The following is a 22769-nucleotide window of genomic DNA, read 5'->3' on the forward strand; positions in this document are numbered from 1 at the left end:
GTGAAGAGAGACTAAGAATATTGTTAGTTCATCTAGCAGTCAAATGCTTTTTTTAAAAAAAAAAACATTTTAAATATAACCTGGGGACACTTCTTTAACTGGCTGGAAAGTAATAGTAGATTAACAGTAAAATTAATTTAATATTATAAAAATGTGTTTCATGTGAGAAGTTTGAATCCCACGCAGAGCTAGAAAATTGCTTACTCATTACAATGGAGAATTTTGCTTTGAAGTCACCATGTATCTAATGCTTTGAAGTTTGATTGTGAACACTTTATTTATTTTAGTTTAAAGGGGTTTTTATAAAGTTTTTTGGGAGGATGGTGGTGGGGAAAAGCAACGTTGCAAATTTCAAATGTTAACTGGGGAGAGGTGGTCAAGCTTTTAGGTCAAATAACATGTTAGCAGCAACACTAGGTTGGTAATAACTCAAGTTAGTCAAAGAATCTGATTAATCAATCCTTAGCCGTCCATTTGGTTAGAAACCCCAACTAAAGAATTTTACCAAGTCAATTGACTCTGTAACTTGGAGCTGGTTAAATATTGTCTAAAACACAGCCTCAGAGCCAATTACAAAATTTCCTCCATCCCCAAACATAGATAATACTGGCCTTAATAGAACACTTTGGTAAGCATTGTCAAACTTTTGCTTACTTAGCAGTTTATAGCTGACCGCTTTATGTTTCTAAGGATTTTCAAAATACACTTTAATGAGTTTCTTCTGTGAGACTTTGTTTTATGATTATTTAAAGTTGGGGAACTTTTTCTGACACCTTCCCTGTATAAACTTCCTAAGTGCTCATACACATGTGCCTGCACACAGCCACATACTCATACCCTAAAATTAGAGAATAAAAGGCTGGGATGTCTCACAGTTAATAAAAATGAAAGACAAAAATAAAAAAAGTGAAAAATTAGATACTTAAAATAAGGGGGTGGAGGATTCACAAAAGATGCACTCAGTTTTCTGGGCTCTTTTAGCATAGAAACTGGGATTGCAGTCAAGGAGTCAGCCGGTGCTGTTCCTGACACAGTACTTCCTGTTAACAGGCTGTTTTGTGTGCTGTGAAACTGGTGAAAGGCTGGTGTAGCCTGTTTTGGTGGTGGTGTGACTTCTTCCCCCAGAGGTCTTTGCTCTGGTGACTCGATTTGAAAAGGGAGGCTTTTCAGCCTTACTCTTGATTCTCACAGGTTTGCAGTCTTTGCTTAATTCCACCTTGCAGCAGCTCTCTTTGAGGCTTCCAGAGAAATCATGTGTGAGGCTTACCTTGAGCTATACAACCTTGGTCCAGTTATGTTTGAGTTATGTCACCTCTTAGCTAGTGTCCTATTTGGGAAAAGTTTTGAATAAGCCAACAACTTTTGAAAATATCCAGTGTTCACATGCCACAGAGCCCACACATGTGTGACCTCCCAAAATAGCAAAAATACATAAATGACCTCTTTTGAGGAAGCAGACATAGCTTCAGCTGGGTGAAAAGGCCTGAGATGACATGATGTCACCAGTTTACAGAAAGTTTGGAATAAAACCCTATAACTGATTAAAAAGACCCTTACTAAAAAAAAGCCACCCAACATTCATTTCATCCAATAAAATTAAAAATAATTTATGACCAGATGTCATCATTGCCTTGCATACAAGACAATTCAGTAATCTTTATATTTAGGAAGTTGGTGAGAAGTCTCATATAATTTCTTTGGAAATTTCCATCTTCACAGAGAATGTTACTTTAAAGATAATGAGGATAGAACCCATTTATGGTAAAATTAATTAAAATGTATAGAAGGTCTGTATTCTCATGCATTATTTTTTCTGTCAGTGTTCATAACAGAATATACCTACTACACTCAATCTCAAGGAATAAAATAATAAGAACATAGGAATTGTCATACGGGATCTGATCACTGATCCATCTAGTCACTGTGCCCGATATTGGCCAATAGTAGGTGCTTCAGAGGTAGGTGCAGAGACTATCTGCAGTTAGAAGGTACAGAATAAACTGTCCCCCCCCTTTGATCTCCAACAGTTACATCCTCATGCCTCTAGTCATAAGCCAATTTTTCATGGCCCTTTTAAAATTTGTTGTAATATACTACTATAACTCCGTATATTCTTGTCACCCATATGTATGTCTAATCCTATTTTAAATCATGTAAACTCTTGACTTATGGCACTGAGTTTTGTGTGTGTGTGTTTTGGAATTACTGCCTTTTGCTTTCACTGAATGCCCTTTTGTTCTTTTATCGTGAAAAGGCAAGTAGAAGCTTCCAGTCTATCTTTATACCATTCAATCTTATAATGAACACACTATTTTTTATGATGGTTTCCCCACATTCCCTCCCTGCCTTTTCCCCTTTCTCTAGGGGTGAACAAATCTAATCTTTTCCATCCCTCTTCACATGTGTTTTTTGAGTCCCAGCTGTTAGAGACTTCAAGGTCAGAAGGGACCATTATGATAATCTAATCTGACCTCCTGAACATTGCAGGCCACAGAACCTCACCCACCCACTCCTGTAATAGACACCTAACCTCTGGCTGAGTTACTGAAGTCTTCAAATCATGGTTTAAAGACTTCAAGTTTCAGAGAATCCACCATTTACACTAGTTTAAACCTGTAAGTGACTCTTGCCCTAGGCTGAAAAAGAAGGTAAAACCCTCCCAGGGTCTCTGCCAATCTTACTGGGGGAAAATTCCTTCCTGACCCCAAATATGGTGATCAGTTAGATCTGAGCATGTGGACAAGATGCATCAGCCAGACACTTGGGAAAGAATTCACTGTAGTAACTCAGATCCCTCCCCATCTAGTGTCCCATCACCAGCCACTGGAGATATTTACTGCTAGTAGATTGGCTATATGCCTTTGTAGGCAGTCTCATCATACCATCCCCTCTGTAAATTTATCAAGTTCAGTTAGCTTTTTTGCCTCCACTGCTCCTCTTGGAAGGTTGTTTCAGAATGTAACTCCTCTGATGGTTAGAAACCTTCATCTAATTTCTTGTCATCTGTCCTTGAACCCCCTCTATTATTTCTTGAAACGTATTAAGGCGAAGTTACAATAAAACATTAATGTACTACATCATACATTACTTATTCAGGATCTTATTAATATTCAAAGAACCTGGCTAAAGATTTTGGCTTGCTGACTGTGGAGACTTCCTCCTCTGAGTACGGTAAAAAGGGTGACCAAATTTCTAAATACTTATTCTCTTTTTGGAACTTTTTTGTATGTACTTAGTGTGAAAGCTTTTCCAATACAAGGACAGTCCATATTTTACTATACTACAGCTCCATAGAAGGAGTCATTGCATTTTTCCAATAATGCAGATTTAGTTGCTTTAAAAAAAAGAATTGTTGTGCTGTTTAAGTTGGTCCTGGGATCTTTCGGAAGCTAGCATTTTGTCATAACATGACTCTAATAACTTCCTCCCAAAATTGTCTAATTCCCTGGATAAAATCACCAAATGTGCAAGTACCTTTCCCTGCAACCTCTCCAACAGAACACCTCCGTAATAGCAAAACTGATGAATCTTAAATGGAGTGAAGTACCATTTATAAAGTAATTTGTATAAAAACATTGCTTATGATGTATATCTCCTTTCCCATATAGAGACTCATCCAGATCAATTTCTTTCTCCAAATCCCTCTCCCATTTTTTCATCTGTGTTTTCTTATCAACATCTTTTTTTATTCAAAATTATATGTGTCTTTAGAAATTAAACCTGTTATTTCAGCTTGCTCCTAGGTCACCTCCTTAAATGTGATTAAAGGAGAGAGCTGCTTTATATCAAGATTTCACAATAAAATATCGTGATACCCTGTGTCTGAAAACAATGCCCCAAAATCCCCATATTCACCAATGTCATATAATTATGATATGTTCTGCACAAAGTATGCCTTGTCTGGTATTATTTTAAAATTCTTGATCTACTAAACATTAATATCCTGTTGGATTGTATGTGTTACCATAGTATGTGAAATTATAAAATATTATAAATGCTACTAGAACATGTTGCAAGGTGGGACACTCCCACAAACAGCCTTTCAGGTGCAACAATGGCGTGGCCAGACAGCATTAATGACTATCACCCATTCAAGAATAGATTCCACTACAAGGAATTGTTTACATTGGAGGCTTCACTGTAAGTTGCAGGTTGACCCCACAGGTCACGAGCCCCGATTGTTCTAGCAAGCTGAAACAGACTATGACGGGGAGCATGATATCATGACTTGACTTCTCTCTCTCTCTCCCCAACTCAACACCTGAAGGATCATCTGGAAGACAAAAGGACTTTGAAAGGGAGAAGGGGAGTCCCAGGAAGGGACAATTGCCCAGCCTGGTTTCAGAAACTGCTTGTACCAGCTAACAAGGATGGGACATTGCTAATTCAAGAGATTGTTAGTGTGTAGAATTTAGACTGCGATCTTATGTTTATTTCATTTGGTAACTACTTTTAATCTCTTTACTCTTGCCGCTTTATCACTTAAAATCTATTTTTTCTTTGTCTAGAAATCTTAGCTCAGTTACAAAAACTGTTGCATGTCTTCCCCACAATGAGGGGGGAGCAGACTTATTAATATAATTTTGGGGATAAACTCCTTTTAATACAGCTGTTACAGACTGTGATCAGCTGGTGCATCTCTATTGTTGGTATGAGGGTGGCTAGTCAAGGCACTCATATAACTCAATTGGGTGTGTCTCTGCCTGTAGATAGCTGTGTAAGTGCAGCTTACAGTCAGCATCACAGGGTGAGAGGCAACCCAGATTAACATTCATGTGATCTAGCTGGATGTGGTGCTTTGTATACCATTGGGCTGGGTGATAACAGCGCCTGGAAGGGCTTGATGCTTGTCACTAGCAAGGCCTTGTGTGGGACAGCTGAGTCTGGAGAGTGAAGAGGGCATAGCACTCCCCCAGTTTTCAGGTTGCACCCTGGGGGACCCTGTCACAAATATTTGACTTAAATACTGAAAATATGAGATCTTTTTATTATTTAAATTACACATCTGTTGGTATAATTTCAACTCGATACCCAGGAACAGCAGTCCAAATTGAGTAATCTCAGCTCTTACCTACAACAAAAGGTCACTTTGATATTTCCTAAGGATAAATTCTTGATTATTAATTGAAGTAGCTAACTAACAGGGCCTCAATGACCGTAATTTTTTTTAAAATGTCCAAAGCTATTTAGGTGGTCTGGATGAATGGATGATTTTTATTTTTTTATTTTTGGTGACCTAAATTTCTTTTTAACCCAAGAATTTAGATTAATAGCTATATAGGGGCTTCAGTTTTCTTAGAGTCTTACCCAGTGTTTGGATGGTTCATGGTTAACCCAATTGATCACTTCTTTTAATTGTGATGCATTGTAAGTCAAATTAGAGAAAGCTAGTCCACCCCACTTTGTAGATTTATACAGAATTTAGAACTCACCCTTTATCTTTTATATTGTTATATGAATTTTAATAGCCCATCCTGCCTTGTTTTTACTGTCACATCAATAGGGATGAACTGAGAAATAAAAATGTTGGGAGGATATTCATTGTTACTGAGACTACTGTACCTAGCCAAGAAATTTCATATTTGTTCCTCCAAGTCTGTTCTAATTCAGAAAGCGTTTTGATGCCTTTACCAAGGGGCAGTTTCTCATATTTAATGCAAAAGGCTTCATTGACAAAGCAAATGGGGGGGTTAACAAACAACTCTGCCTCATATCCCTAGACAGATTAAAAGGAGGGGATTGATGACCATTCACCAAATCAGACACTTCAGAATAAGTATATTGGGCTGATATTCCCCTATAAAACTGATTTCCAGAACCAAACCTTACCAAAATGTGTCTGAGTACTCCCCTCCAGCTGGTTGAAGGCTTTCTGAGCATCCAGAGAAAGCAGCTCTGAGGAAAAATTGCTAAACTTCACATTATAAATCAAACTCAGAGTTCTTCTGATAGTATCGGATTGATGCCTGCCAGCAACAAACCCAGACTGGTCAAGGATGAACATATTTGACAGGAGGACACTCGGTTTGTTTGCTTGCATCTTGGCATAAATTTTAGCATCCATAACAATTAAAGAAATCGGTTTGTGTGCTGCACTAGTGATAAGATATTTTCCTTCTTTAGAGATGACCACAATGTTTGTCTCTTTCCATGAATCTGGAATCTCATTCCCCTGCAATATACCATTAAACAATTCAGTTAAAATAGGGACCGGCACTTGCTGCAGAGCTCTTTAATATTGCCCAGAAAACCCATCTGGAGAAAACCTGGAGCTGTATTGGATTTTAAATTCTTAATTATAAACTTTAACTTCCTCTCGAGCGATTTGCCAATCTAGAGCTACATCATCCTCGGACACCTGAGGCAGCTTCACATTTCTGAAATATCTATTTATACATTCAGGATTTGGATGTTCTGAAGTGTACAAAGTTAAGAAATATTTCAGAGATCTGTTTGATGCCAGTTACTAAATTTCTTGTTTAATTTCTAATCTGAGGGATGGCTGATTTATCCTGTTTCTTTTTTAACTTTCTGGCTAAAAGCCTATCTGCTTTATTACTTCCTGTTTAATATACCTACGTGTTCGCTCAGCCTTTCCTGTTTGTGACGCATTATTCTTCCCACTTATCTCATTTGTTTTCTTATACTCTCTTTTAGATCCTGTAGGTTTATGTTTACCTTTCAAAACAAAGTTATCTAACCAAACTCTCTTCTTCTACAACTTTCATCTTTTTCAGTTTTAATGCTTTAATTAGAAGGATCCCTCTCATTGTCTCCTTTCCAGCATCCCAGAGAACACTTTTATTGATTCCTTCCTAATCACTGTCTTTGCTATATTCCTGAAAATTTTCTTTCAGCTCTTGAATTCTAAGGGGTTCATATAACAAAGCTCTATTCAACTTCTCGTCTGTTTGTTTTTCCACTGAATCCCAATTTTTTAATAAATGCAGAGGCATGATCAGATCAAGTTATAACTCCCAGATTAATTTTTTAAACCAAATTAGCTAGGATCCTAAAAACAAAAATCATATCAATCCTGGAATAAGATTCATGAGTAGCAGAATAATATGTATAGTCCCTGACATCTGGATTCATCTCCTTCCAGAAATCCACCAGATCATCATTTTCTAAGTGATTCAACAAATTCGCACTTGCTCCTTCCAAACACCCTCTGTATATGTTCTGTCAGTCCCAAGTAGGATTAAGCATTTTGTTAAAATCCCCACCCCACCCAAGATTAACATCCCCGCCCCGAAAGTTTCCTAAATCTCTTAAAAAAAACCAAAAAACCTGGTTTAAAAAACAAAGCGAAGAAGCTTGTCCTTGGTTTGGGAGCATTTACATTGGCTAAGGTGAGACATTTACCTTTCAAGTACCCCTTAATTAAAATGTTTATGCCCTCTGTGTCTGTGAGTTGTGCTGAAACAATAAAAATTGTTCACAATGATGCCCAAGCCTTTAAATTATTACAGTGAATTCCTAAATCCAAATTATTCCTTCCAATGTGTCTTGCTTTTGTCAACATTACATTTCAACGACCATCGTTCTACTTGTTCAGCTAGCAAACAACATCCAAAATCTTTCTAGCAATTTTCAAAATAAAATAAAATAAAGGGAATGATGGATGAGTCATCTGCTGGTTGTGTGAGGTTAATATTAGGCCAAATACCATTTGAGACACAATTTAATAGGAGTGTCTCCTGGGTTACATCCCCTCTAAATTGTGAAGACATAACATCCCTGTGGCAAATGGAACCATTGTTAGTATGAAAAAATATTAAGTATATTAGTTCTTTTAGTTTCCCTGAAAATGATTTACTTCAGGAAATAAGAGTTAGTGCCACGTATCATCCATCTGTCTGCAAATTTCTGTGTGTGTTTTGCAGACTGCCCAAAGTCCATGCACTACAGATTAAGAATCAGTGTACTTAATTTCATGGAAGATGGATCCATCAATGGCTATTAGCCAAGATGGTCAGGGACACAACCCCATGCTCCATGTATTCCTAAACCTCCAGCTGCTAGAAGCTGGATTACAGATCACTTGAAATTGTCCTGTTCTGTTAATTTCCTCTGAAGCACCTGGCACTGGCCACTGGCAGAAGACAGGATACAGGGCTAGATGGACCATTGGTCTGACCCAGTATGACCGTTCTTATATTTTTAACTTCTTATGGCAAACTGTCTGAGCCAGGGGCTATCTCTCTGTGTCACATTTGTTCATTGCCTAGTGCAATGGGGCTGGTGCTTTTAAGTGCTATCACAATACAAATATTAGCGTAGTATACCTTGTTATACAAATAAAAGTCAAAACAAAGTCTATCACATTTCGCACTAGATACGTCAAGGTAGGGAAGCTTAGAATAGTTAGTTAAAGTTCTGGCAAGTAAAACTTTTTTATACTTTTGTCTTCCGCAGATGATAAAAATATAGCACACATTGCACAGAGAGAAACCATTTCTAGCTATAATTTTTTTAGCATTGCTATCTTAGAACCAATGTTTCTTTCACTCAAGAACAATACACAATTTGTCTGAGTATATCACTGCAGGATGATCATTGGTAAAGAGATAATAAAACATCAGTGTATTCAAATTCACAATGTTGTATTTGAGTTCACTGAGGTGGATCAGAACACACAATGTACCAGATGTTCCGCCTCTGTTAAAATCTATAGTGCTGATGTTCCAGAGTTGGTTTTCAAAATCTCATATTTGTTAAACTCCGTGAGATAATATCTTTTATTGGACCAACTTATTTTGGTAAAAGAGACAAGCTTTTGAGCTCCACAAGTCTGAGAAGAAGAGCTCAAATCTAGTCTCTTTTACTAAAAGAAGTTGGTCCAATAAAAGATATTACTTCACCCACCTTGTCTTTCTCATATCCTGGGACCAGCACGCCTACAACAGTACTGCAGACGATATTGATAGGAATAACAGTTTCAGGAATATTCTTTTTATCTTAAATCACAGTGTTAGTGTAGTGGTATTTTCTACTTGTTATATTAAACAAAGCACAGAACAACAGTATATATTACACAGCTTCCACTTTCTATCCCAGAGACTTTGTTGCTATTTATTAGTTGTATTACAGTAATGGTCCGAGGCCTCATGCAGGATCAGCGTGACCTATTGTGCTGGGGGTATTAAATTAAAATAGACTCTGTTTCAAAGAGTTTACTGTATAAATAAGGATGAGGTGAAATATATGAAAGGAGAACATAGAAAAGGTGTGTCTGGAGGGGGATAAAAGGAGGAAGACAAGGGTGACAGTAATAGGAACATGAGATTGCATATGTCAGCAAGTAAACAAAGTATTTCAGTGGTGGGTATAGTTACTTGCTTGTGTTTTGTGTGTCTATAATTCCAATTCTAATCCCATAGCTCTATAATGTATATGATTATATTTGGTAGACATATGCTTGTAAAACCCATGGGGATCCTGTTGGATGAAATATGCTATATATAAATATTGGAGCATTTCTTCTTTTAAATGTCACTCTTTTGGGGATAGAATATTTAATATTAGAGCAACTCCCAGCAATATTTTAAATTGTCCATGAACACTCTGCAGCAAGGTTGGTTTCTAGAATAAGTTGTTGATAAGGCATTTGAATTATGGTAACTGATTTATGTTTGAGTGTGTAGGACAATCTGCCAGAGATCTACAGGGCTAGATTAGTTCATGGAGGATATGTCCATCAATGACTATTAGCCAAGATGGTCAGGGATTCAACCCCATGTTCTGGGTGTCCCTAAATCTTTGACTGCTAGAACTTTGGAGTGGTCTCTAGGGGATGAATCACATGATAAATTGTGCTGTTCTGTTCGTTCCATCTAAAGCTTCTGGCACCAGCCACTGTCCGAACACAGGGATACTGGGCGAGATGACCCATTGGTTTGCTCCATTATGGCCATTCTCATGTTCTTATCTTTTGCTTTACTAACAAACAGGAAAGGATTGTTGGTAAATTTATGTTAATCTGCAACAGCAACTGCTGTAAAGTCAAAAGATTCCAAGTCACTAGTGTATTTGGAAATGTAAATGATGTAGGATATTTTATGAAATAAGAGGTCCATTAAATCACGTATTGTTTAAAAGGACACAGTCAATTTAATCACACTTCTCTTTGAACGTTTTTTACCTATATTTTGGTTATAAGTAACACCCAATAATATTACAGCTGAAAGAGATTAGAGGGAAAATGTTTTTTTTTTCACCTAGTTTTTTTTTAAATCTTGTTTGTTTAGTGCATTGACTGCTGTTTCCATATAGAAAGTTTCTCCTTTCATATAGCTAGATTCTTGCTGTGGTATCCACTGCTGTAATTCGTTAATCTCTTCTTTCTTTGTTACGGGACTGTGCCTGTTGTAAAATTTAAGATAAATTTAAAGTAATCTTTTAACTCAACAAGATACATAGTTAATGGTGTCCCTTTTAAAAACAATTTAGTCTCTCTTCATTTGCTTAATGTCGTTTGGCCAGCTAATGTAAAGTAGTACAATAGTAATGTGTGGAAGAAATCATCATTTCCCAGTTGTTGCAGAAGATATAAAGAGTGCTATTGTGGAAAATTACTTTCTGGATATCTTTTTTTTTTTTTTTTTTTGTGCCACTAAAATCTAAAGTAGCCACTACAAATAAAACAGAGATGTATTTAAACTAGGCATTGCCCACACAGCCTAATGATCAGGTTTTCAGTCTGGTTAAATGGTGCACAAGGGGCTATAAATGCGGCTACTCAGCAGCGAATTCTTTGTCAGAGGGAACTCCCTCTGGGCACATCTGTGCCTGCATCTTTTCTCCCCTGTTGTTGGAAGTCTGCTCTTTTGTGCCGTTTATCCTTTGGCATAGGGTTAATCAAAGACCCCACAACAGTGGCACAACTTAGAGCTGTGGAACAACAGTTCTAAGTTCTAAGGGTCTGGTTCCAGACCTGAAAGTGAGAATCAGGGAGCTCTAAGTGTCTTCCTGTGCTTCGGTGCAGAAGAGAATCTATCTACAAGCCACAAACTTTCAATGCCAAGGCCACCAAACAATCTTCCAGGAGTTCACATGGTGTCCAAGACCACACTAAATCAGGCTTCCTGCATGGCATAGCATTTTAATACTGTGTGTTCAGTGCTCACTGCTTTTGGAGAAGGGAATGGGCTGAGCAAGAAGATGGCTATTTTCAAGCCTTATAAGCTCTTGTGCCAGCTCTTTTTGTAATTACAGTTCTTAGGTTATACTCTCTCCATACCCTGTCCACTGAAAAAAAAATCATCTTGGGGACATGCTGTCAATTAGGAGAAATCTGGAGGACCCTGTCTGGCAGTTTGTATGGGGTTTTGAAATGCCCAAAGCTGCCTGGCCCTTTGTAAAGGTTTATCAATGTGCAGAATGTGGATATATCTACACAATGGGGACTATACTGGCATAGTTACAGTGCCATAGCTGTGCCAGCATAACTCCATAATGCAGAGGGAGCCTACATCCATGGAAGGTTTTTTCCTACAGTTTAGCAACACCATCTCCTCAAGTTAGGTGAATGGAAGCTTTCTTCTGTCAACCTGGATGCATCTACACTGGGGATTAGGTCAGCATAGCTACTTGGCTCCAGGATGTGGATTTTTCACACCTCAAGAGACATAACTATGATGACCTAAATTAAAGGTGTACATTTGACCTGACTCTTGAATCTTCTTTCCCCTGACGATTTGTCTGCCTTGTAACCTGCTTCTCTTCAACAACATTCTTTTGTAAAAGTTTGATTCCATTTTGTTTATTATTTGATGAATGATTTTTGGTTCTTTGGCTCTGTGTCCTCGCATTACAATCATTATGTGAAATTTCATAACAACTGTGACTGTAGCATGGAGGTAACCTTTTCATTTTGTTTAGTGGGAATATCTCTACCACTTTATGCTGATGTTCTTTTAGTTGTTCTTTGAGTATCCCATTGATTCTTGCTACAGTAAATAAGAGAGACCTACTAACCGCCTTTATCTTTCCACATAGCTTACTTCCTGTGTTACTATTATCATTATTAGCATCTCTATTATTATTGGTCTATAAAGCTCCCTTTGTGTGTCATGGTGCTTCGAAAGAGCACAACAAAGCAGAGCATTAAATAGTAAGAACACATTTAACCCTCAGATAACCAACAGGGAATGGTTTAATAATCTAAGCGTCATGTTTGAAATAAGTCATTCTTGAACAGCAGCCTCAGTTTTCAAAAGTGACTAGTGATTTTGGCTGCCTCAATTTTCAGATGCCCAACTTGACTCCTTAAAGGAGCTGGTGTTTGTTTGTTTTTGTTTGTTTGTTTGTTTAAGAGAGCAAGTAAACACTTTCTGAAAATCAGACCCCTTTAAGATCAGGTTGGGCACCCAAAAGTACTACTTGCTCTTAAAAATTTAAGCCCATGTTCAAATCCCAAGACAGCTAATTAAAGCTGTTTACCTTGACTTAGTGCTTATAGTTCTATTATTATTTTTATTATAAAGCTTTTGCATTGCAGTAGTTGTCAAGGCACTGTTTGTCTTTGACCCTGTGTTAAGTGCAGGTATGTGAGATCTTTGCACCAGTAAAATCCAACACTGCAAGATTGGGGCCTAACACCTATGGATGTACTTTACTCTGATGGAACTACTCATAGGAGAAAAATCAAATGTCTGTAGGTGTTTTCAGGATTGGGGGCCTAATACCCTATTTTGAAGACTTAAGTGGTTTATAGGCCTCCTACAGGTCTTCTACCTAGGTGGGAATTTCACCCTTAAAACCCACTTCTGAAAATCTTCATACGTTCAACAATATTAGCCCCTTTCAGAATGAGATCTTTTTCAGTCCAACTGATCAATTCTCATATGACAATAAAAATACCCATCAAGGTGAAAGTATGTGGTCATTTTTTCAGTTTTAGGAAGAAATACCAAAACACAGATTTGGCTGTTTGGTCCCCAAAAGATGGAAAATATTACCACTGCATTGTTCTAGGGTTTACCATATTTTGGTGGGGGAAAAAATACCTTTTATGAAATAATCAGAGATTGTAGGAATGGGAAGCTCTAGGTGCAGCCCTTCAGGTCTTTGCTTTGTTGGGTTGTCAGGTCTATACTTGTGGGGTTTAGCTGGTTGTTTGCTTCCGGAAGATTGGGTCCTATTCATTAATTGCAGTTACATTTTTAATGGGTGTGCATGCATACAGAGCACAGAACAAGGGCACTTTTACAAAAAAATTAGTAGTGTGTGTGCTAAAAATAAAATATGAAATTCTTTCTCTGAAAAAGGGGGTTGGTTTTTATGTTACTGAAGTACCTTACATTTTTGATGGTTCACAATATTACTAAAAAAATGGACCAGTTCTGGTGCAACAGTCCTGATAACTTAATGGTGGATTTTTTTGGTAAACTGTAAAAGAAGCAAATACTATGACAAATTATTATTTATTTCTGTTTTGCTAGTTCCCACAATGTGCTAGACACTGTGCATGCACATAAGAGTTGATAAGCTCCAGTTTAACAAAGTGCTTAAAGCATTGCATAACTTTGAGAACATGAATTAATCCTATTAAAGTAAATAGTGCTACTCTTGTACTTTAAGTGCTTTGCTAGATTAGGGCCATAATGCCTTCTCAGAGGATCTGAACCTAGGAAGAAAAGCACAGAGAGAGGATGGACAAAGAGGGATAAAACATCCAATCAAACCATATGTTTAAAATTGTTTATATATATATAGCAATCTTCCCCAAGTATTTCATTATGTGAAACAATCCCCCTTTTCTTCCAAAAACTAACTTTGCAACTGACACAAATCTTGTATAAATGTTTTGAACAGGTTATATCAATCCGTAAAAGTTCTGTACTCCTTTGGGATTTTCGTGACCTATTCAATTCAGTACTACGTTCCAGCACAGATTATCATTCCAGCAATTACCTCAAAAGTGCAGCAAAAATGGAAACTATTCTGTGAACTTATGGTGAGGACACTCTTGGTCTGCTCGACCTGTAAGTACACCATACAACCTTCATAAAAATGCTTGCTGTTAAGTTTCTTTGAGACCTGCTTTAATGAATAAATGTTTCTTAGATTTTTTTTTTGGGTGGGTGCAGGGATTGGCAAATCTAAATTGATGGTTCAGTGACTCTGTATTTTTTGGGTTTTTTTAAAATAAATCAGTGATTTGATCTATGTAATGTTTCGTTCATGGAATTATAACAATATTTTGTTAGTGGAATTGATCAAGAATCTAACAAGGCAAATGCTTTTTTGCCAGTGAATCTGCTTGTTTTATCAGAAGACACTTGAAACAGTTTTATTACAGTGAAAGATTTTGATTGTAATTTAATGAAACATTTAAACAATATATATGTTCTGCATAGAGAAATCATTCATCTATCTTGTCAATCCTGAGGACCAAGTCTTGACCTTGCTGCTCTGTAGACACTCAGCTCCTCTGCAGCTTGAACAGGAGCACTACCAGCCCACAGAATGCTATTTTGCACCTGAGTGGGGGAAATGCCTAGAGGGAGTTCTCTAGCTGCCCAGCCCTGCCCTCATCTTCTGGAAGTTGAAGTCTGAGACTCTATTCCCCATCTCTCCACTTCAAATGCCATTTGTAGGGGTCACTAGTGCACTGGTGCTTCCCTCAGTGTTCCCGTATACTTGTGGGGCAGGGACTCCCCAGCTAATTGGTATCTGTGAAGACAGAGAATGGGTCAAGCAAAATCTATTTCCTCCCTCCACATTCATCATCACCGAAGGTGGCAAAAAGGTGATAAGGGTTAAAATGAAGAGTGATTGAAAAATTTCTTTCAAAACAGTGTCAACCTGTGGAACTCAATGCTGTAGGATGTTGTGAAGGTGATGAGTGTAACTGGGTTAAAAAAAGACTTAGATAAGTTCATAAAGGATAAGTCCATTAATAGCTATTAGCCAAGATGGTCAGGGACACAACCCTATGCTCTGGGTGTCCTTAAACTTCTGACCGCTAGAAGCTGGGACTGGATTACAGGGGATTGATCACATGATAGATTGTCCTATTCTGTTCACGCCCTCTAAAGCATCTAGTGCTGGCCAGTGTTGGAAGACAGGATACTGGGCAAGATGGACTATTGGTCTGACCCAGTATGGCCATTCTCACGTTCTTTCCTGAATTTATTTATTTATTTATTTTGTCAGAAACCAACAACTGAATATTTTGGCTATTTTCAGTTGCTGAAAACCAAAATTCAGGTTTCATTTTTTTCTACAAAACAACCAAAATTTTCCCTGGGGTGAAAAGCATTTTTGGAGCAGGTATAGTTATAATGCATAAAAGTTGTTAACTGGAGTCTAGTGCCTGTGTCAGCAAGAATGTGTTAATTCATGTACAATGTCTATGGGAAATACAACATGCAGACAAGTTTTAGTACTCAGTGTTACACAAATGATTAGTCTTTGTAATCAAGTCCATTAAAACAAATGGTTGCTTTTGATAGCACATGCTAAGGAAATAATTTTAATAAGCAAGGGAGGAAAATGCCCTTAGGTGATAGTAAACAAAACCAAACTTGCTACTGGCACCCCGAAAACAGAAAATAGTATCCTGGGCACAGAATCATCTCCTTTGCATGAGATTCGAGAACGAGATGTGAAGGGTTTCCTTTGAGCAATTAAATGGGAGTGCAAATCTCTTGCAGCACTGTGGAGTGTTTGTTATACTCTCAGCTGAACTGGTCATGCATTGTGACTGTGTTAAATTTAAGATCAGCGATTGACTAGTTGGGTTGTTCACATGTTGACTGAGCCAGCTCCAACTTTTTGAAGGTTCAGATTGCTGTGGAATTTCTCTCCATGAGTTTCAGTAGGCCCTGAAGTCTCAACTTCATCTCTTTTAGCCCCAAGAGGCACCTTATTTCCCCTCCTGCTGTGACGTTCCCAGACCTGCACCCCACTCCCTTTCCTGTTGATGATATCATAATTGATTCTTAAATCTGAATTCTCTGCTGGACTTTGACAGGTATTTGAATATAGGAAAGACAATGAGAGTCCTGTAGCACCTTAAAAACTAACAAATTTCTGTGGGCATAAGCTTTTGTGGGCTGCAACCCACTTCGTCAGATGTACTTTGTCTGACGAAGTGGGTTGCAGCCCACGAAAGCTTATGCCCGCAGAAATTTGTTAGTCTTTAAAGTGCTACAGGATTCTTGTTGTTTTTGCTGTATACAGACTAACACGGCTATCCCTCTGGAACTTATTTGAATATAATATGTTTTGGAACTTCCTAGTCCAGAAATACATAATGCGTTCTGGGGCACCTCTGACCAGAAAAGCCAGTGGCAAACTGGTTGTTAATGTTGCGTGTCTCTTCATCACTTATCTCCGGAGCTGACTTCATTGTCTCATCCATCCTGCTGTCCAAAAACTTGCTTTGATATTAAGCCTCAATTTTTCTTGCCTTAATTTTATTACAGTATCTCTAATTTATGCCACTGGATACTGAGTAGTTGGGGAAGGAAAAGTTGGTAACAGCCTACAGAAGGGGGCTGAAAAAGGGAACGGGGACAGCAGCTGAAGGGAAGTCACTGTTGGAAGGAAAAAGAAGAGGAAGAGTCCAGAGATGGGAGACTTTGGGAGAACTGGAGAGGTAATGGAGTAGTGGCCTATACAGGAGATTGGTTGGCTGATAGGTAGGTGGAAGCAGGGAGAAGCCATTGATGAATGGTAAATGTACCATGCCCATGTCTTTTTTTTTTTTTAAATCTTGGATCTTGTATCAAACTACGATTTTGCAGAATTTAGGTCTGTTTTTGTTGAGAGTAAATATCTTGTTCTTTATTTCACAGCAAGATCAACATTTTTTAAATGATTTCAAGTAAGAAGAATGCTAACCCTTTTTTTTGGGCAGCAGGGGGGAAAAACCATTAAAAGAGAATGAGTCAGAGCTTGTAATGTTAGACCAAGTTGCTGTTTGATGTTGCCTAAATTTACCAGTAATGGGAGATTGTAGAATGGACCTGATGAAGGGCTCACCATTTTACTGGAACACTTGAGAATATTAAAGTGAGATTGTAGCAAAGCACTTGATTAAATGTAATGCACCTGACGGCTTACTCTTTTGGTGGTTGTGATATATATGGGCCTACCATGTAGGGAGTATCACCACTGGCTACTGATTGCAGTATTTCCCGACAGCTTGCCAGAAAAAGCACATGTCAACATCTTTTTTGGCAAATATTTATGGAGAGGGATATGGCATAATCAACAACATAATTAAAAAACATCAATAACAGGCACTTTAAAGAATGCATCACAGGCCACAGGCATCGTCGTGTTCGCCCATAATTTAGGTATTGCCTCTCCATGCCTTGAGCTGTGAAGAATGAAACCAATACAATGTTTTCTTCTTTTTATTTTTAATCTCTACCTGATACACAGTGGGGCTGGCTTTATCCACTATGAACACAAGTCCCATCCATTGTGAGCTCAAAGCAAGTGCACAATTCTTTGTAACTGTACTGCACTCCATCTCCAATTTGCCATTCTTGGGGTTTTAATATGGGGCCAAATTGCTGATCCATTTTCCTAATACTTGTACCAAGTGCATTGGCCACTTGCTGATGTATGCGCGTAATATTTTGTAGGAACTGCGATACATACTGATCAGCTAACAATTTGGGTTGGAGCTCATCTGGAGGACCGTTTGTCGACCAGTGCTCCAAGGAGCTCATCTTACCCCCTGTCATAACTTCAAAGAGGGAATACCCATGGACTGCTTCAGTAACTCTCAGAGCCATGAGTATCAAAGACAATTGGGCATCCCAATCTCTGCCTTGAGCAATGATTATTTTTTTCAAAGCCAATTTCAAAGTTCAATTAGTGCATTGTACTGCTCCTGAACTTTGGGGATTGTATGGTATATGCCATCTTTGTTTTATGCCTAGGGCTTCACAGGTGTATTTCAAAATCTCACCAATAAAGTGAGGACCATTATCACTGTTAATCTCCTTTGGGAGCCCCCATCTGGAGAAGACGTGATCTTAGTTTCATGGCGCCCCTGTGGCTCCAGGCAATTGCCTTTCTTGCCACCCCCAATACCAGATCTGCACTTGCGACCCCTCTAAAACCCCAGGTTAAGAAACACTGGTCTAGACATAGCCATAGACATGTCTACTCTACAAAGCCTATACAAACATAGCCCCCTAGTGTAGATCCAGCATATACTGGCAGAAGGAGGAACACCATCTCCCTGAATGATATTTGCTTTGTTGAGAGAAGACTTCTGTCGGCATACCTGTGTCTACAGGGAGGGTTTGTTGGCATAGCTATGTCAATAAGGGGTGTTTTTTCATACCCCTGACTGATGTGCTATGCTGGTGTAATATGTGTAGCACCTGTGTATGTACTTACAATGCTATATAAATTTTAAAACCTTAGTTGCCTTGTAAGTAGTTAACTATAGTTATAACTTCATCTGTGTTTATACTGATCTTCTAGTTTTGTCCTCCCTTAAGGCACTGGTTATAACCAGGACTTGATTTCAACATTTAAACATTGCTTCGCCTTCACTAAGCTTACTGAAACTACTCAGAAACTATTTTTTCACATAACTTTTTTTAACTAAGTTTTAAAAGTAAAAATGTTCTTTGATCCCTCATGCAGGATAACAGTAACATGCAACAGTAACAGGTTATTCTGAAATTACATACTGATTAAAGGAACTCTGCTAATTTAAAAATCATATGCTAAAAACAAAAAGTGTTACTAATAACATATTAGGATATTAAGAGAGAGGGCTTTAAAAATCCATCTAACTTTTCATTATGCTGTTGGTTTATGTTTTATATTTCTCAGTGAAGCAGTTGTTTTATTATTCCACAAGTATGCTAGATGCCTCACAAAAACACACATGCTCTGAGGTCTATGGCCCAAAGGAAATTACATACTAAGTGAAGGACTTGGCAAACAAGTGTGAATATAACATATCAAAGAGGAAGGAATGTGGATTATAGATGTATGATTATGCAGTTACTCAGTTGAGACATACATACTCAGTTGAAATATACATACATCTAGATATACATATACATACAAAATTATGGGGTCTAAATTAGGTGTTACCACTCAAGAAAGAGATCTTGGAGTCATTGTGGATAGTTCTCTGAAAACATCCACTCAATGTGCAACAGCAGTCAAAAAGCTAACAGAATGTTGGGAATCATTAGAAAAGGATAGATAATAAGACAGAAAATATCATATTGCCTCTTTACAAATCTATGGTATGCCCACATCTTGAATACTGCGTGCAGATCTGGTTGCCCCATCTCAAAAAGGTATATTGGAATTGGAAAAGGTACAGAAAAAGGCAACTAAAATGATTAGGAGTATGAAAAAGCTTTCATGTGAGATTAATAAGACTGCGACTTTTCAGCTTGAAAAAGAGATGAGTAAGGCGGGATATGATAGAGGTCTATAAAATCATGATTGGTGTGGAGAAAAGTAAATAAGGAAGTATTATTTACTCTTTCTCATAACACAAGAACATGGGGTCACCAAATAAAATTAAAGGGCAGCAAGTTTAAAATGAAGAAAAGGAAGCATTTCTTCCCATAACGCATAGTCAACCTGTGGAACTCCTTTCCAGAGGATGTTGTGAAGGCCAAGGCTATAACAAGGTTACAAAAAAAAACTAGGTAAATTCATGGAGGATAGGTCCATCAATGGCTATTATCCAGGATGGGCAGGCACTGCTGTTTGCCAGAAGCTGGGAATGGGCGACAGGATGGATCACTTGATGATTACCTGTGCTGTTCATTCCCTCTGAAGCACCTGGCACATTGGCCACTGTTGAAAGGCAGGATACTGGGCTAGATGGACTATTGGTCTGACCCAGTATGGCCATTCTTATGTTCTTATGTTAGGTAATATAAATGTGTGTTAAATTAAAGTTTTCACTTTTTCTTTCAGATTTTTAGAGTTGCAGTGTTTGTATTTCAAACACAAGAGTGGATTTTTATTTGTTCTGAAATATTTCCTTGGGTGGAATTTTTTAATTGTGGAAATATTTCCACTGATTTTAGGTCTTTAAAAAGTATGACTTTAAAAATTATTTGGATCCACATTTCAGTTGATCCCTTTTCATTGTCTGGTAATATTTTATTGGACTCTCATAAACGTGTTACACTGGAGCATGCAGAAGATGTGTCATTGTAATAGCTCTCCCACTGATAATTTATGATTTATGATAGGTGAGTGTGTATATAGACTTTCATGCAAAGATCCAAAGTAGCTTGGCAATTTTTGCAAACTGTTATTCTGTATGGTTAACCAGTTACATGGTGAACATCACCTAGCCTGTGAACATTTTATTCTTCTTTCAGGATCTGTGCTCACCACTGCTGCAGCTGAGTTTTACTTTCCTTTCTCTTCTGTCAGACTGACTTTTGTCCATCTGGGAAAGCAGGGACATGTAGCCTCTACCAAAGTCATTTCAGATTGATTAGGACAAGCTGTCGCAGTATCACTTACTGCTTCTTTATTCACCAAGCACAAAGACTAGTATTTATGGAATGGACACTGAAGGATTTCCCTGAACCGAAACCTTTTTGGTACTGCTGTTCTTGTGCCACTGACTTTCAGAAGCATTATTATATTGAAATCAACAGGAACTGTTGGAGCTCAGCACTTTTGACAATGAGCCACTAGTCAATATGGACATGTGAAAGGTAGTTGTCTTCTATTCTGATTCCCATATGTCAGCTCAACAGCAATGATGAGGCCCAATGAAGTTTTTCCACCTCTTTCTTGTATCAGCTTCATGGCTTCCTTCATCTTTAAACCATTTTTGTTCTATGTCATTCTTCACCATGGCTATCCAACACATCCTTGGTCTTCTCTGTTTCTAATTCCTTTCACTCTGGTATGCCTTATCTGGTATTCTTTACAGGTCCATTTATGGCATATATCCAAACCATCGCAGTCACCTGTCTTGAATCTTCTATAACAGCATTATTTCTTGCCCCAGCTCTTTTCTTATCTCTTCATTTCTTATTTTCTCTTAGTATTCCCCTCAGACAGTTCATTTCTGCAGTCAAAATCTTTCCTTCATTGGCTTTCCTTATGCTCCAGTATTCTGACCTGTACAACAGTATGAGCCTGTCAATTTTCTCATATATGCTGATTTTTGTTTTTATTGATATATCTTTAGCCTTTCATATCTTGTAGTTTCATGAATGCAGTAGCACTAGTCCAATTCTTCTTTTTATCTCATCTTCATGCTTCATCATAATTCAGAATTCATCTTCACAATTCCCATTCTTCACTGCTATCCTCTGAGATACATACAGTTTTCCACTTGCTCTAGTTCTTTGTCTCAGAGTTTGATCTTTACCTCTTTCTTTTGTCTTCCAGTTGCCATAACTTTTGTCTTCCTCATGCTGTTCTGCAATCTGAATTTTCTGCTTTCCCAGTCTATCTTGGTCAATGCCGTGCTGTCAATACCATCTGTGAATCTAAGGTTATGCACTGTCCTACCACATACCATGACTTCGCCTATTTCATCTTTCAGTGCTGTAACCATTACTGCTTCTAGTACAAAGTTGAACAAATCTGGCAATACATCAGCTTCTTGTTTACTCTCCCCATGCTCATTGACTTGCTGTAGAGGTTCTCTGTCAGCTCGATCAACTTTTTGGGGATGCCATACATTCTCATAACTTGCTGCTATCTTTTTTTGCCAACAAGGGCCCAAAGACTGAGTTGCTCTAAGTGTATGTGTTCTAAGAACTGCATAAAAATGAGGTATCAAAAATGCCATCATATTTATCCAGATAGAAGCAACTAATCTGGGAAGAAATAAAGGAATAAAAATAGAGTGAAGATTAAATTAAGCAATACTTAGGCCTGGTCTACACTGCCATTGATGGGAGGTATGAGAGCTACATAATGTAGTTGTGTATCTTCCATCAACGTCTTTATGTTGACTTACCATGGAATCTATACGGCGCTGCATCAACGGGAGATGCCCTGTTGATGCAGCTGTACTCCTTTTGGGGAGCTGGACTAATCCCATCGATTGAGTGGGTCTACATGATCCACTCAAACAATCCTGCTGCATCGATCACTGCGGAGCCCACAGTGCAGACAAGCCCTGAAGAGGTTTTTGGGAATCAATGAGCTTTTTATATCTTCTTTTCCAGGTAAATAATGAAGAAATTTTCTCCTGAACCAGTGAGGACTGATGAAAAGCACATTGTGGTATATAGTGAAAAGGATTGGAGCTCAGAGCTAACAGTATCTTTCATCTTCACCAGAAATGTAATGTTTAACAATAGCTTATATTAGAGCTCTATTCCAGAAACCCTGGAACTGCTCATAAAATGAGACTAAAGAAATATTGAATTTGACTGTGGACATGGTTATTAGTAGAACTATGGGATATTTTGATTGTCAGCTTGAATGAAATGAAATTAATTGAATTATGCTGATCCAATCGAGTCTGTGAACCAGGCTATTAACTACTCCTTTTCTGTTTTAAAAAAATCATTCTGAGCCTTCTGCATAATTTTACTAAGAGATTAATTTTATTATTCTATTAAATTCTATCAGTCTTCCTCTGAGTATTTCTCCATTTACACTGTACCTAGTTTTAGTAGTGAACAATTCTTGGCTCTGAACAATTAGGAATAAGACAACTACCACAAGGATGTGTGTGTCTGAGGAATGAAAATGGCAGTGTTTGTGACTTGAAATATGCCAATAAAATAGTTACTTAGCTTAGTTGCAACACAGGTCAAATGAAGAAACTG

General features: G+C 37.9%; 1 protein-coding gene across 1 annotated transcript in view; it reads left to right on the forward strand.

Annotated features, from left to right (window-relative positions):
- Window positions 1–22769, forward strand: part of SLC36A4 (solute carrier family 36 member 4) — a 253134-nt gene that overhangs the window by 90507 nt on the left and 139858 nt on the right. Inside the window, exon 10 of the mRNA XM_067568348.1 lies at window positions 13819–13988. Within this exon, the coding sequence (XP_067424449.1) occupies window positions 13819–13988 (170 nt within the window). The remainder of the gene's footprint in view (window positions 1–13818; window positions 13989–22769) is intronic.

Source organism: Emydura macquarii, unplaced genomic scaffold, assembly GCF_026122565.2.
Source record: "Emydura macquarii macquarii isolate MOO-44397 ecotype Brisbane River unplaced genomic scaffold, CSIRO-AGI_Emac_v2 contig_318, whole genome shotgun sequence".
NCBI classification, from domain to species: domain Eukaryota; kingdom Metazoa; phylum Chordata; order Testudines; family Chelidae; genus Emydura; species Emydura macquarii.